Source organism: Passer domesticus, chromosome Z (assembly GCF_036417665.1).
Source record: "Passer domesticus isolate bPasDom1 chromosome Z, bPasDom1.hap1, whole genome shotgun sequence".
Lineage (NCBI taxonomy): Eukaryota > Metazoa > Chordata > Aves > Passeriformes > Passeridae > Passer > Passer domesticus.
The window spans coordinates 306,904-321,333 of record NC_087512.1 but is presented as its reverse complement, the minus strand read 5'-3'; the positions used below and the strand labels follow the sequence as shown (position 1 = coordinate 321,333).

The window sequence follows — 14,430 nt, the reverse complement described above, 5'->3', positions numbered from 1 at the left end:
CCATCATAAATATGAAGGAGGCCAAGTAGAAAGTTCCCCCGCCCCGTGGAAACGCTCGGGAGCCGCGGGCAGCAGGGACGCCGCGTCCGAGGGAGGCGGCTCCTCCGGACAGCAGCCCTGCCCTCCCGCGGGCTCCCGCGGCTCTCTGGGCTCGGCTGCAGCCAGAGGCATCCTCGGGAATCCGCGACAAGTCACTGAGCACATCCCTCGGCGAGCTTCCAAAGCCGAATTCATGCCGCTGCGGCCAGGCTGTGGCTCCGGGCTGCTGTGCTGGGATGCTGGGATGCTCTCTGCACACACGAGTCTCTGGCAGCGCAGTAAATAAAGCAGGTGACACACACGGCTCCTCTGGGCACTCAGCAGGAGCTGGGACAGCAAGCACAGCCTCTCCAACACTCACACAGCCCCTCCTCTCAGGGAGCTGCCCATAAAAGCCAACAGTGACATGGAAGACGTCACGGGGGCCGGGAGAGATGCGGGGATGAAGAACGCAGCAGGATCTTGGGCTGAGAATGGATTGGGACTCTTGGTAGCTTGGAGGCCCCAGCCCAGAGCAGCCTCGTTTGTGTTGTTACTCTGGAATGCGGCACTGCCTCAGCCTGGGGAGAATTTCATTGAAATTTGTAACTCAGCGCCTGATCCAAGCTCCCTTTGCTGGGGCTGTTGGAGGAGCTCTGAGCAGGGCAAAAAGCCCAGACCTTTGCTCCCAGGCTTCTGGCAGCTCCCCCTGCCTCTGGGGAGGTGGGAGGCAGAGCTGTGGCCAGGTGGGTGTCCCCAGGTGGGTGTCCCCAGGTGGGTGTCCCCAGGTGAGGTGTCCCACACGCCTGGGCTCGTTCCCTGTGGGACACAGTGCACTTCCCTGCTCTCTCACTGCAGGAGGGAGCTCTGGGGTTTCACTGCTCCTGTGCCACCCCCTGCCACTGCAGGGGGACAATTCCAGGATGAGACAGCTCCCCTGAGGGCACTGCTGAGTTCAAGATGCACCAGGGCTGGTCTGATGGACACTTGGGTGGGAATGACAGTGAAACTTCAGCTGAGCCTGCTCCACAGCCTGCTGGCTCCAAACTCTGCACTCAAACATCTGGCACTGGGGTGAAGAGCCCTCAGGACACATCAGGAGAGACTGGGACCATACTTTTTGCAAGTTTGTTCCATGTCTGGCTACAAGGATTCTCCAAATCTCTTTGGAATCTGCCAAAGGACCCTCTGATCCCCAGAGCAGGCACGTGCTGTCAGTTTAGCTATGGGGATCCTGAATTTGCTTTCCAGAAACTTTTCCTGTCCTGAGCAGACATGGCTTCTGGATTTTTTTCTATTTTAAGCGCAGCCATTGGAAAGTGACTGCAGCCGTTCTGTGAAGCAGTTAAAGTGAAGCCCTTGTTTGAAGGCAGAGAGGAGCAAACACACTCCGGCTCTGGGGATAAATTGGACATGTCATGATCTGGATCACCATGACCTGGGTCAAACAGCATTACAGGCTAATATGTCAGAAGCACTCCTGAGCTGCCCCAGGAGCTGCTGAATACTCGGGCTCGGTTCAGGTGGAGGTTTGGAGCCGGGCTGTGGTGCTGCTCAGCACTCACAGTGACAGAGAGGGGAACACACATATTGCAAGTTTCACCCTGGGGAGGAGAAAGAGGGGTGGAGGTCACGTACAGGAGGGTGGCTGCTCACAGCTCCAGACACACAGGAGACCAGCACACAGGTCACAGCCAGCCCACAAGTGCTTCCTGGAGGGAGGAGATGCAGCAGGGCAGCACCCCAACACCCTGCACTCGGAGCCCGTGCAGCTCCCAGGGAGATGCTGAGTGGGGCAGAAACAGGGAAAACACAAAGGAACCCACCCTTCTGGCTGCACCAAGACTCACGAGTGGTTACCTGTCCAGAGATCAGTGGGGTTATGTGCATTAGTCGTGCAAGAGGAGAAACAAACTGAAACACAAGTTGTGAGAATCCTCATCTTTGGTATGGTAGCTGTTGAGGTTTTGGTTGCTCTGTTCCTTGTTCTTTTGAAAAAACTGCATAGGCACAAATTAAAGACAATCTTCAACTTTAAGAGGACTTGAGTTGTCAAATGAAGCAGCAATTGTACTGGCTTTGCTTTGTTCTCATTCTTGTCAACCCTTTCTTTGAGATCCGCTTCCGAAAACGTCCGAGATGTTCGTAGAACACAGTGTGGGACTCGTTTGCTTCCTGACATGCTTCCTTGGTTTTTTTAAATTTTTCTATTTTATCTTTCAATGGAACAGTTTGTTGCAGAAGAAGTAGGTGCAGAAAACGTTTCTTTGGTTTCGATTAAGCAGTACATATAAAAAGTCTCAAGTGTCTGTGGCGGAGCGCGGCCGCGGCCGTGCCGCCGCCGGGGCGGCCCCGCTGCGCGGAGCTCAGAGAGGGCTGGCCAGCCCCCAGCGCCAGCCAAGCACCCGCGAGGAGAATGGCAAGGTACAAACATCTTTGGCTTGCAGAAATCCTGTCTCTTTGGTGTGCTGTGTTCCCGCTGGCCCGGGGAGCCGGCAGGGAAAAGGAACTTGGGGATGCGGTAGAGCTACACGCGGCACATCTGAAACGCTGAAGGGCTTGTCTCTGTTTCTTTTCCTGCTTGAAAGTACCATAAAATACTGATAAAAGGAACAAAAATGCACTGAACGCTAAAAAGGTTTTGGTAACAGCCGTTGCCGAGGAGAAACCAGATTCCCAGAAACTAAAAAGGATGTAATAATGCAAATTAATCGAAGTCATCCAAAACATTGTGTTTGCTCCATGAACTGTAGCAGTTCCATCGGCCTCCTGAGTGTACATTAGGTACAAACACAGAGCTTGTGAGGAACTGCCAGCTGTGCTTGAGGCTCGCGCGGTGTTCCCGGGATGTCAGGCTGCAGCTGGCACAGCCACTCTGGCAGCCCAGGGCCGGACGTGGCTGCAGCTACCAGCCTTGTGCTTGATACTTCGAGCTCAAGAGAACCGCACTTTTCTGATCCGAGAATGAGCTGATTCAACTAAACTAAAAAAACAACCAAAAAAACCCTGAATCTGATTTTTTTTTTCCCTTAAAACACTTAACAAAAAACCATGCCTGAGTTTAAAAACAGGGTCTTGGGTTGTCAGTATCCGACTCTGTGCTCCGTTGTGGCGTGGCCGCAGGGTGGTGTGGCCAGCACACGGCAGGCACCGGGCACGGGAGGCTGCCGGGCACGGGAACCCGGGGCTCAGGAGAAACCTGCCTCAAGAACGACTCCCTGCGTTTCAGACCTGCCTCGCCTGTCCTGAGCAAAGGATTGTGTGGAGAGAGGGTGACGTGGAGCCTGCTAAACTGCCGGGAAGCCGTAGGAACGTCCTGGGGACCGGCTGGCTGGGCTTGGCTGCGGGGATTGTGCTTTAGTCTCCAGCGAGGGCCGTGCCGCGGAGCCGCGCTCCCCTCACGCCTTGGTGCAGCTGCTGGGGGCCGACGAGGAGCCCCCGGAGCTCAGGTCGTCCTGCCACTTCTCCAGGCTGCGCCGGCGGGCGTTCATGAAGAAGTTGCTGACGGTGGTGAGCTCCAGGCCCAGCTGCTGGGAGATGGTGATCTGCATTTCTTTGGAGGGACGCTTGTTCTCCTTGAAGATGGCGAAAAGCGTTCGGCGCTGGAGGTCCGTGAAAACCAGGCGGGATTTCTTCTGGGAGTTGTTCCGCTCTTTGTTGGGCTCTTGCTCTTTGCGTTTGCAGGCTGGGAGGGGGCGGCAGAGACAGAGAGAAAGTGTCAGGGTGGTGCCCACAGTCCCCACCAGCCACCCCGATGGCAGGCACTGTCACACGGTGCGGGCAAGTGTCACCAGCTGAGCCAGCACCGCTCTGGCACACGGGAGCGGAGGGCTCCAGAGGAATCCAGTGGGCTGCATTGCTTTTCTATCCCCAGTACCTCTCAACAGCCAGGAGTAACAGCTGTACGTAAGTTTTGTCCCTTTACACAGCCCAAAGCAAACCCCAGTCAAGGCTCCGGTAGCAGCAACTTTGTGTGAGCACCAAGGGGAAAGAGCACCGTGGGCCTCCTTGGCCTCCCAGGCTCACCTGCCCTGCCCTGCTGCCTGACTGCTGCAGTGCCACCACCCTGGGGCACCGCCCCCATCGCCTGTCCCCCTTCCCGGGCCATGTCCCGAGGGTGAAGCCAGCCGTCAGAGCTCAGGTCACGCAGGGCAGCAGTGCTGGAGCATCACTGAGCCATGCTAATGGATCCTAAACCCATTCGTATTAATAGCTGCTCTGTATTTATTAGCAGAGAGAGAACAGCAAGTGCTGAAACCAATACCGCTGCCGGAGCACACCCACACTTAAAAATAGCCTGCCCAGGCCGTCTGCACCGGGCACAGAGAGAAAATCCATATGTTGACATGGTTAGGTAATGTGCTGGGACAAAATGAGCCCAGAGAATTGATAAGCGGGCGGGTTTTAAGCAGCCCTGTTAAATAATTCCGCAGGTCTGGAATGTGAAATGAAGCTGGCCCAAAAGTAAAAGTCAGACTGCGGAGATGTCTGTAATTAACCCAGTCAGGGCTGTACCTGTGTGGAGCCTGGCTCAGCCACCGTGGCACAGAATCTCACAGCATTTCTGCAGGAAACTGGGGTATTTTCTTGGCGTGCCTGACCCTGACCCCTCTGAGCTGCCAAATTCCAGTGGCTGCAGCCGAGCTGCCCCTGGGAGGGAGGTGAAGGTCAGACCTCGAGACACCCCAAAGCACAAGAGAATGCTGGTCAGGGTGAGCCTGCACCTGGCCCCAGTGGCCACACTCGCCTCTCCGAGGCCATTATCCCAGAGGCAGCAGGAGGCAAGAATCTGGGCTCTCTGACTGCACCTCTGCCACTGCAGACAACACCCAGCTGCCTGTCTGGGCTGAAAAAGCAGATGTTAAGCTGGGTTCACTTGGCCACGTGTCCAGAATCCACATGGCAATGTCCCTGGTGCTGGGGACATGATGAGCAGCAGCATCTTTGCTGCAGCTTCTAATCGGTTCCGGGACACTGGGACCAGTGGAGTGTTTCCTACCATCACTAATTTATGTCCTGAGATACTCTGCGTTTTACAGTTATTGGTATCTGATGATAAATAATGCAGAGGTATGTGCTTTTTGATGCATTCAGTAAATACTTGCCTTGAACTGTTGAGTTTGCTCTTGAAAAGGCCCCACAAAGGCAAAGGCTGCACCTGACGTGCAGCTCTCAGCAGAGAAAAATGGGGTGAGCACTCTAATAAAATCAAGTGATTTTCCGGGAAGAAAGAGAAAGGTTTTAACAGCACAGGGAAGGGAAGAGACCATCTGGATTCTAAGCACAATTTGATTTATTAGCTGTGGTTAAACCTGAACATATCCTATGGAAGAAAATGGACAACCAGCAAGAACTGAAAGCCATAATTGTGGAAAAAAAAGATACACAAAAATATAAAATAAAATATTTTCCTTCTGCATTGGATTAAAGATGCTCTTCAATAGAAAGAGAACAGGAACTGCTCAGAATTGGGGTGAGTGCTGCCTCCTGTAGCATGGACTAAAGTGGTGCCCCACGACTCGAAGGGCAGGGTGCAGGGACCCAACCCTGCACTGTGACACCCTGAGTATCATCACACTCAATTTCCCTACTAATAGTTCATTTGCCTGACTTTCTGCAACAATGACTCTGATTTTCCATTTTCTCTCCCACAAGAGAGGAACCCAGGCATTCCAAACAGCCACAAACCCTGAAAATACCTGGAAGCTCTCGTGCTCAGCTCAGTCCCACCCTGTGAGCCCTCAGGCACGGGGCAGGGACACTCCAAACCTCCCTCAGCTCCTGCACCTCTCCAGGGGGAGGCAGAGATGAGGACACGAAGGTCACCAGCATCAGAAGGAGGAAGAGGCCCGGGAGGGCCCCAGGGGCTGGAGCAGCCCCAGGAGAAGCGGAGCCACGTGCCGGGATGCTGGGAACATCACCAACACAGCTCCTGTGCCTCTCCGGCCCTGGATGCTTTAATAACAGCAAAAGTGACTCTGCAGCCACGAAACAAAGAGCAGGGCTAAGAAGGAGCCAAGCAGAGAGCAACGTTCCCTTAATGCAGCAGAATGTCCTCAGTCTCCACCGTTCCTAGGACAAGTGGTGAATATTGATCCGCCCGTGTGGTTTGTGTGGGTGCAAAGTCACCCAAACCCAGTTATCCGGCTGATGGAACTGAAACTGCTCCTCCATTCGATTTTGTGAGGGAAATGCAATTACCCTGGTAATACTGAACACAATGAAATGACCATCAAAACATTTTCTAAAGATTTCACATGTTTTCCTTTTGCTCTGATTCACTTAAAGCAACCCCCTGTATATCCCTGTCACTACAATCTTCTAAAAACTAGGCCTCAGAAATCAATTTGATTACCTCTCTGAATTAAGTATGCACGAATGAGAGCGATTGAGATCAATACAAATTAGGTTAAGTACTCCGCTGTGTACAAAATCATTATGGAACAAGGAGCAATCAGAATGAAGATGCAAATAATCACATTGTCGGGGTGGGCAGCCAGTGCTGCTCATCCCAGCTGCTGCACACACACCGAACTCCTAATTCTTGCGACGCCAGGAATGCCCTTGGTGGCATTTATCCAGAAAAGCAGATTGGATGCGTAGCACAAAGTAAATTCTGTCCTTCCAGAGAAGGCCTGCTTGCTCAGCCATTGTAATGGGGAGGTGCTCCCTGTTTGCAGGGATTCCTGCGATGCTCTGAGAAAGGATCTGGTTGTCTCTTGGAGCCCCACCTGATTTGTCCCCTCTCAGCATGGAGGAGAGGAAGGTGTGTGGGAAGCCCTCCGAGGAAGACCTCTGCTCCTCCTTCACCTCCTGCAGGCAGTGCTGCTTGCCAAAGCTTAATGCCTCGGCACAGGCCCCGTGCTCCCACCCCATTAGGAGGGGATGAGAACTGCTGGAAAATCACCGCTGCTCATAAATATGTTCCCTGCTTACTGAGAGATATTTTGGTCTCGGAGACAATTTGCGTTTTGGGAACCTGCCAGCCTCTATCGCTTGTCTAATAATTCCTCTGAGCAGCATTTACCAGTGGTTTGAGTCCCTTTTTTCACAACGGAGCAGTTTGATTTTATAGCTCAAAACCCCCAAACAAGCCCAAAACACTCCAATTTCTTTTCTGATTGCATTTCTCTCTGCCATCAGCGAGTTGTCTGGCTGATGCTATCACCAAATCCATTTGAGATGAGTCTGTTTGGTATGATTTCTGTGTGCAAACCCCTCTATAAATCAGAGAGCCTTTTATGTAAAAGTCTGCAAGATTGATAGAGCTGGATACAAAATCTTTTGCCTTGGAAAAAGAGATGTATTATCTGTCCCGTTGGATATAGTGCTTTCCCTGCATATTCATCGCCCAGCTACGATGGGCTTTTTCCAGAGAAGACGAGATGGGAGCCTTAAATACAAATAAATTGTGGCGATTAATAAATTGGGGGCAATTTTCAGCTGGAGAGGAATACTTGAGTTTGGGATATTTCAGTTCAAACAGTGATGGGCAAGAGATACACGGGAAAAAAAGGGGGGGGGAATCTGATAAGGAAATAGTGAAGAACAGCTTCAGAATGAGTAACACATGATGACCAATTAATTGCTTCTTTTAAAAATTAGGGGAGAAAATACAGAAATTCATTTAATCCAAAATGTACTCAGAATTAACTTCATCAAATAATCAAGAAACCGATAAAACTCATTTGCTTTGCAAAAACGGGATTCAGATTTCCGTGTGGCAGAAACGCCTCCAGAAATGATGTGGAACAAAGAGCTGGGGCAGGGGATTATTTTGGAAAGTTGGTACATGAGAAATATGATTTATCAGCCAGCACCACAATTTACCGCATGGATTGTTCAAACACAACCACTAATCTATAGCTGAAGAGAGCACCGATATTTCATGCCCCGAAGCACCTTTCAAAGGACCTTTACATACCTGTATATTTAGTTCAACGCTAAGAAATAGCTTTATAAATAGGTAACGTGCCTGACACAGACGTTATCATGCCTTCATTTTTAGCTGGGGATACAGACAACAAAATAGTCTCAAAATCCAGGGAAGAGCCATTTGGTAGGGCACAAAGAGCACACTCTGTGAGACCCCTCTCCTTGTCCTGGGGCACGTGGGGTGTGACCGTGCCACCGCCCACTCCTGGCACTGCCACCCACGGCTGGCCGGGCCCGGGACGGGCAGGGTCCGCGGCCACCGCCCGCCCCGCGGCCTCGCCTGGCTGTGCTCCTGCTCCTTCCCTGCTCCGCCCCTCGCCGCCGCTCTCCGTGGTGCTGACAGGTCAGAGCAGGGCTCGGCCAGCTCGGCACGAGTGAGCCGCTGACGGCGCTTTGGTACGAGAGCGTTCAGTCATCCATAAGGGATCCGGCACCGCAGAGGGCGAACAGGCGGCGGAGCGCTCTGCTGACCCCGCACAAATTTAGGGATTGTCCGTCGGGGCTTTCCCCAAACCTTCCAGGGCAGCAGGCAGCGCCCGGAGCCCCGAGCCCCGAGCGCGGCCCCGAGCCCCCCGAGCGCGGCCCCGAGCCCCCCGAGCCCCAGCCCCTCTGGGGCCCGGGAGGGCACTCGCCGCTTCCCCGGCTGCCGCTGCAGCCAAACACGGGCACGGGCACCCCAAAAGGGCGCTCTGCCCCCGGAGCACCCACAAACTCCCCGTGCACAGCGGGTCCTGCCTGCACAGAGCCCCCAGCACCCCAAAAGGGCGCTCTGCCCTCGGAGCACCCACAAACTCCCCGTGCACAGCGTGTCCTGCCCGCACGGAGCCCCCAGCACCCCAAAAGGGCGCTCTGCCCTCGGAGCACCCACAAACTCCCCGTGTGCAGCAGATCCTGCCTGCACGGAGCCCCCAGCACCCCAAAAGGGCGCTCTGCCCTCGGAGCACCCACAAACTCCCCGTGTGCAGCAGATCCTGCCCGCACAGAGCCCCCAGCACCCCAAAAGGGCGCTCTGCCCTCGGAGCACCCACAAACTCCCCGTGCACAGCGGGTCCTGCCCGCACAGAGCCCCCAGCACCCCAAAAGGGCGCTCTGCCCTCGGAGCACCCACAAACTCCCCGTGCACAGCGTGTCCTGCCCGCACGGAGCCCCCAGCACCCCAAAAGGGCGCTCTGCCCTGGGAGCACCCACAAACCCCCCGTGTGCAGCAGATCCTGCCCGCACGGAGCCCCCCCAGCACCCCAAAAGGGCGCTCTGCCCTCGGAGCACCCACAAACTCCCCGTGCACAGCGGGTCCTGCCCGCACGGAGCCCCCAGCACCCCAAAAGGGCGCTCTGCCCTCGAGCACCCACAAACTCCCCGTGCACAGCGTGTCCTGCCCGCACGGAGCCCCCAGCACCCCAAAAGGGCGCTCTGCCCTCGGAGCACCCACAAACTCCCCATGCACAGCATGTCCTGCCCGCACAGAGCCCCCCCCCCGACACAGGACTCCTAAAAACCTCCATGAAAAGACAACAAGCACAGAAATAATAACATTAAATTAGATTAGGTTAGAACACTATATATCTTCTATCATAAGAAAAAATACGAAACACACCCCACATTGCTCCCACAGGGAGAGGGGGATTTCCCTTCAAGGACAGCAGATTTCCACCCCACTTGGGAAAAATTTCCAGGAGTGTGGGGCAAATAGCTGGTGGGTATTTTTTGTTTTTAAAAACCTGAAATACTTGTGGCATTTTCCCCATGCTCAGAGGGATTTAAGCAAGCGAGTAAAGGGGGAGAAGGAAGCACTGAGGCAATGGGGCCGCATATTCACACGTGGTAATAAAAGGAAATTAAAATAATTGATTTCCTGAAGGGAAAGGTAATTTGCAAAGGTCTTTCCCGCTCCATGGGGAGTCCACGGCCACTCAGCACCTGAGCTCTCTCCAAACTTTCCTCCTGGATGCAGAGGCATTCAGGGGGCCTGGTAAAGCAGAGATCCAGAGTTATAGAGGCAGAACTCTGCATGCGGCTGTGATTCCTGATTTTCTGCTCTATATGCAGGGCTCCACGGGGAACCCCCAGCCGGGACCAGTGCTGGGAAGGAAAAACACCAGCCACGTTACTGGAAATGAGCCGGCTCAGGTTCCAGATCAATGAAAACTGGGTCCACGCGTTGATGCTCCTGTTGCCAGCATTAATGCTCTTTTAATCTTCTAAACATTATCTGCATCGATTTCCCTCTCGATACACGTTTGTTTGTGAAGGCGACATCACCGCGTGCTCGGCAAAAACCCCAAACCCCTCCTGTGCCCCTGACACCCCTGTCAGAGAACCCAGCACCTTCATTCGGCTGCGAGCAGAGAGGAGCGGGATGCCCGCGGGTGCTGCAAGGGAAGAGATGAGTTTGCCTTGGAGCCGAGCAGGGGATCAGCGTCCCTGTCCCGCAGGGACTGCCCGCAGCTCGGGAAAGCCCGAGCACTCCCCACGGGGATCCTGGAGACCCCAGGCCGTGCGTGTTTGACCTCTGGTTAGAGGTCGGCCAGGGATTAGGGCCATCAGTCATCCACGGCTCCTCTTGGCCCTGCTCCGCCGCATGCCAGCCTCTCCCGGCAGCTGCCCCTCGTGCGGGAACTCTGTGTGCCCATCTCCCTGCCGCAGAGACCCCCGTGCCCCCTCAGAGCCCTCCGGGAGTGCCGGCAAGGCGGGCAGCTCTGGGGACAGCCTGCCCACTGGGAAATCCCTGCCCTCGTCGGGATCAATTGAAATAAAAGAAGGGCGGACTCGGGGACACAAATATCCCAGGATTTTCATCGCTGTCAGAGCAGCGCGCCCCGGTCCCTGGCCTGCCCCCCATGCTGCGGTTTGTCCCACGCGTGTCTGGCCGTGCCACAGCCCCCCGTGGTTTCGGGGGAGCGGGAAGGCAGCCCCGGCTGTGCTCCACGGCGGGGCCCGGCCCGCACCCGCGCGGAACCGGCCGGGGGGCACCCCGCACGGCCTCACGGCAGGGACAGCCCCCGCCGGCTCTGTCCCGCTCACCTCCGCTGCGGGGGTCAGTGCCGGGGGTCAGTACCGGGGTCAGTGCCGGGGGTCAGTACCGGGGGTCAGTACGGGGGGTCGGTACCGGGGTCGGTACCGGGGGTCAGTACCGGGGTCGGTACCGGGGTCGGTACGGGGGTCAGTACGGGGGTCGGTACCGGGGTCGGTGCCGGGATCAGTACCGGGGGTCGGTGCCGGGGTCGGTACCGGGGGTCAGTACCGGGCTCGGTACCGGGGTCGGTACGGGGGTCGGTGCCGGGGTCGGTACCGGGGGTCAGTACCGGGGTCGGTGCCGGGGTCGGTACCGGGGGTCGGTACGGGGGGTCGGTGCCGGGGTCGGTACCGGGGGTCGGTACGGGGGTCGGTACCGGGGGTCGGTGCCGGGGTCGGTACCGGGGGTCGGTGCCGGGGTCGGTACCGGGGTCGGTACCGGGGTCGGTACGGGGGTCGGTGCCGGGGTCGGTACCGGGGGTCAGTACCGGGGTCGGTGCCGGGGTCGGTACCGGGGGTCGGTACGGGGGGTCGGTGCCGGGGTCGGTACCGGGGGTCGGTACGGGGGTCGGTACCGGGGGTCGGTGCCGGGGTCGGTACCGGGGGTCGGTGCCGGGGTCGGTACGGGGGTCGGTACCGGGGGTCGGTGCCGGGGTCGCTGCCGCCGCCCCCCCGCGGCCCCCGCAGAACAATGGGGGCTGCGGCGCTCCGCGGCCGCGCCAGGGGGCGCCCGCGCGCGCTCCGCGGACAATGCGGCCGGGCCGGGCCGGGCCGGGGCCGCGGGGTGCGCGGGGTGCGCGGGGTCCGGCCCCCGCCCGCTGCCGCCGGCCCCGCCTGCCCCGGGACGCGGAGCCCCCCCCGGTGCGCCCCGCGGCCCCGGCAGCCGCAGGAGGGATGCGCACCGAGAGCGCGGTGCGGTGCGGAGCGCGCACCTTCAGCACCCGGCCCTGGAGAGCAGCCCCGGCCCCGCCGCCCGGCAGTGGCAGCGGAGCGCGCCCCTCCGCCGGCCCCGAGCCCCGCACGGCCCCGCCGGACAGAGCCGCGGTGCCTGCGCTGCGGGAGGCGGCTGAGCTCCGCACAGCCCCGCGGTTCACGGCGGAGCGGGAAGCGGCCGCGCCGGGCCCGAGAAGGACGCACTGCGGGGCCGGCCGGCCGGCGCTGCGCCCCGAGGGTCGCGCTGCGCTCCCCGCCTGGCACAGGCTTGCACTTACCGGCTAGCCGCAGGGCAGACATCCTCTGGAACTCCGGCTCCTGCAGCCACTTCCACATCCTGCGGAACGTCTCCCGGCCGGACTTGAGTTTACTCCAAGGCTTGGGGTTCCGCAGCAAGTCCGAGAGGGTCCCCTGGGAGCGGCACAGCACTCGCTGGGCGAAGATGGCCTGCGGGATGCTGTAGCGCTTCAGCTCCGCCGTGATCCTTTGTGCCACCTCCTTGGTGTTGATCTCCTCGAGCTGCCCCGCGCCGCTCCCCTGCGGGCCGGCGGCGGGGGGCGGCCGCTCCCGGCCGGCGGGCAGCGCGGGGCCGTGCGGCGGCGGCGGCCCGGGGGGCGCGGGGTGGTGCGCGCCGTTCAGGGGCGGCAGCATGGCCGGGGGCGTCCCCAGCCCCCGGGGCAGGTGCTGCTCGCCCCGCGCCAGCATCGCCGCGTGCGCCTCGAAGTTGGGGCTCAGCATCTTGTCGTGGCCCGGCGGCCCGTAGCCGTGCAGGCCCTGCTGGGAGCCAGGGAGCGGGCCCAGCCCGTTGCCCAGCGGCGAGAGGCTCTGCCCCACGGCCGGCACCTCCTTGTAGGGCCCGTAGAGGCTGTTGACGGCCGGCAGCCCGCGCTCGTCCCGCATGAGCGCGAAGCCGCCGCCGGCGCTGCCCGGCAGGCGCTGGTGGTGGTGGTGGTGGTGGGCGTGCGGGTGGGCGTGCGGGTGGTGGAACTTGTCGGAGACGGCGGAGATGGGCGGCAGGGGCTGGAGCGGCGTCAGCGTGGTGTAGGTGCCGCTCATGCCCATGCCGGGCGGCGAGGCCTCGCAGGGCACGCTCATGGCGTGGTGCAGCGGGATGGAGAGCTCGGGCCGGTACTCGGCGGCGCCGTCCAGCAGCGAGGCCATGCTGGGCACCATGGCGGGCCGGGCGGCGGGGGGCAGCTCCTGGTGCGGCGGCGGCGGCGGCGGCGGCGGGGGAGGCGGCACCCGGAGCGGCCCCGCGCTGCGGCCGCCGTGGTGAGGGCTGGGGCTGCCCATCATCTCCGGTTCGTGCCCCGCCGCCCCGTGCAGGCTGCCCAGCGGCTCCATCGCCAGCTCGGGGTTCATGGTGCACGCACCCGGTTCCCCGCCCAGGCACCGCCGGCCGCCGCGCCCGCTCCTCATCCGCTCATCGGGGCGGCGGCCGCTGCGGCCCGCGGCCGCCCGCCCCGCGGGCAGCGGCGGCTCAGCCGGCCCCGCCGCGCCGGCCCCGCGCCATGTCCTCGCCTCGCCGCCGCCGCCGCCGTCTGCGGGCGGCGGGAGCTGTCCGGGGCCGCTCCGCCCCGGCCGCGCCCGCGGGGCCGGGCCTGCGCCGCGGGCGGGCGGGCGTGAGGGCGTGAGGGCGGCGGGAAGGGCGGGAAAGGCGGGCGCGCGGGAGCATTGGCGGGCTGAGGCGCGGGGGCGGGGCCTCCGTGAGGGGACGCGAGGGGATGGCGGGGCCCTTAAAGATTCCGCCGCCTTTGTAGCGTGCGAGGCCGCCGGGAGCATCGCGGCATCGGCCCGGAGCCGGCCCCGACCGCTGCCGGGGCTGCTCCCGTGCCGCCACGGGGATCGGCGGTGCTGGCTGCGCGGCGGTCGCCATGCCCGGTCACGCAGCCCAGCCCCGCGCCCGGTGGCTCCCGGGGCCCGCTGCCCACAGCCGGCCCTGCTGCCTCCCTGTTCGCTGCTGCAAACCGAGGTACAGCGCCGATCTGTGCTGTTGGTTATTAGTTGCCCTAAATGCGGCTGAATTCGGGCTCGCTAGCAAGGTGTGGTGGATGTAGCTGAGCCGGGGTGGATGGTGAGCCCCCGGAGCCGCCGTCCCGCTGGCACAGCGCTGTGGGGCCGCGCTCCCCGCTGCACACACCAGGCGAGGGCCGGCTCCCCGGGCCGCCCCTCGGCCCCGCGGCTGGCACAGGGCTCTGCGGGCAGGGGCAGGGCGGATGGAAGAGGACAGGGCCCGAGGGGACAGCATGCCCTGGCACGGAGCTGGCAAAGGGGGGACTTGCCTGCTATGGCACAGCCCGTGCAGGGTACCCGTGCCAAGACACACCGGGTCGGGCTGCGCCCGTTGCTCCCAGCTGTGCAGTTCACTGCTTCTCCCTGCTCCTTCAATCAGCAGCGGCAACAGCAGCCTTGAGTGTCCTTGAGTTTTGTGTAATCCTTGTCTCGGCCCTGGTAACTGTGTCCGTGTTTGTGGCAGTCCCACCTCCACTGGGTCTTTCCAGTAACTAAAAGGGGAAATAGGGAGAAATGTCA

The 14,430-nt window shown here is 60.0% G+C and overlaps 1 protein-coding gene across 1 annotated transcript; it reads right to left on the bottom strand.

Moving 5' to 3' along the window:
• Positions 1–2,206: 2,206 nt before the first annotated feature.
• Positions 2,207–13,419, bottom strand: LOC135291547 (one cut domain family member 2-like). Its single transcript, XM_064405834.1, has 2 exons — positions 12,177–13,419; positions 2,207–3,703 (listed from the first exon to the last, which is right to left on the bottom strand). Exons 1-2 carry the CDS (start codon positions 13,315–13,317, stop codon positions 3,417–3,419), a joined length of 1,428 nt encoding a protein of 475 aa, XP_064261904.1. The 5' UTR covers positions 13,318–13,419; the 3' UTR covers positions 2,207–3,416.
• Positions 13,420–14,430: the final 1,011 nt, after the last annotated feature.

Bases quoted from the DNA above. Each gene is read 5' to 3' on its own strand.
- LOC135291547 (XM_064405834.1), bottom strand. From the start codon at position 13,317: ATGAGGAGCGGGCGCGGCGGCCGGCGGTGCCTGGGCGGGGAACCGGGT. The intron at 3,704-12,176 runs GTAAGTGCAAGC...GCCCCCTCCCAG, and splicing joins GTCTGCCCTGCGGCTAGCCG to CCTGCAAACGCAAAGAGCAA.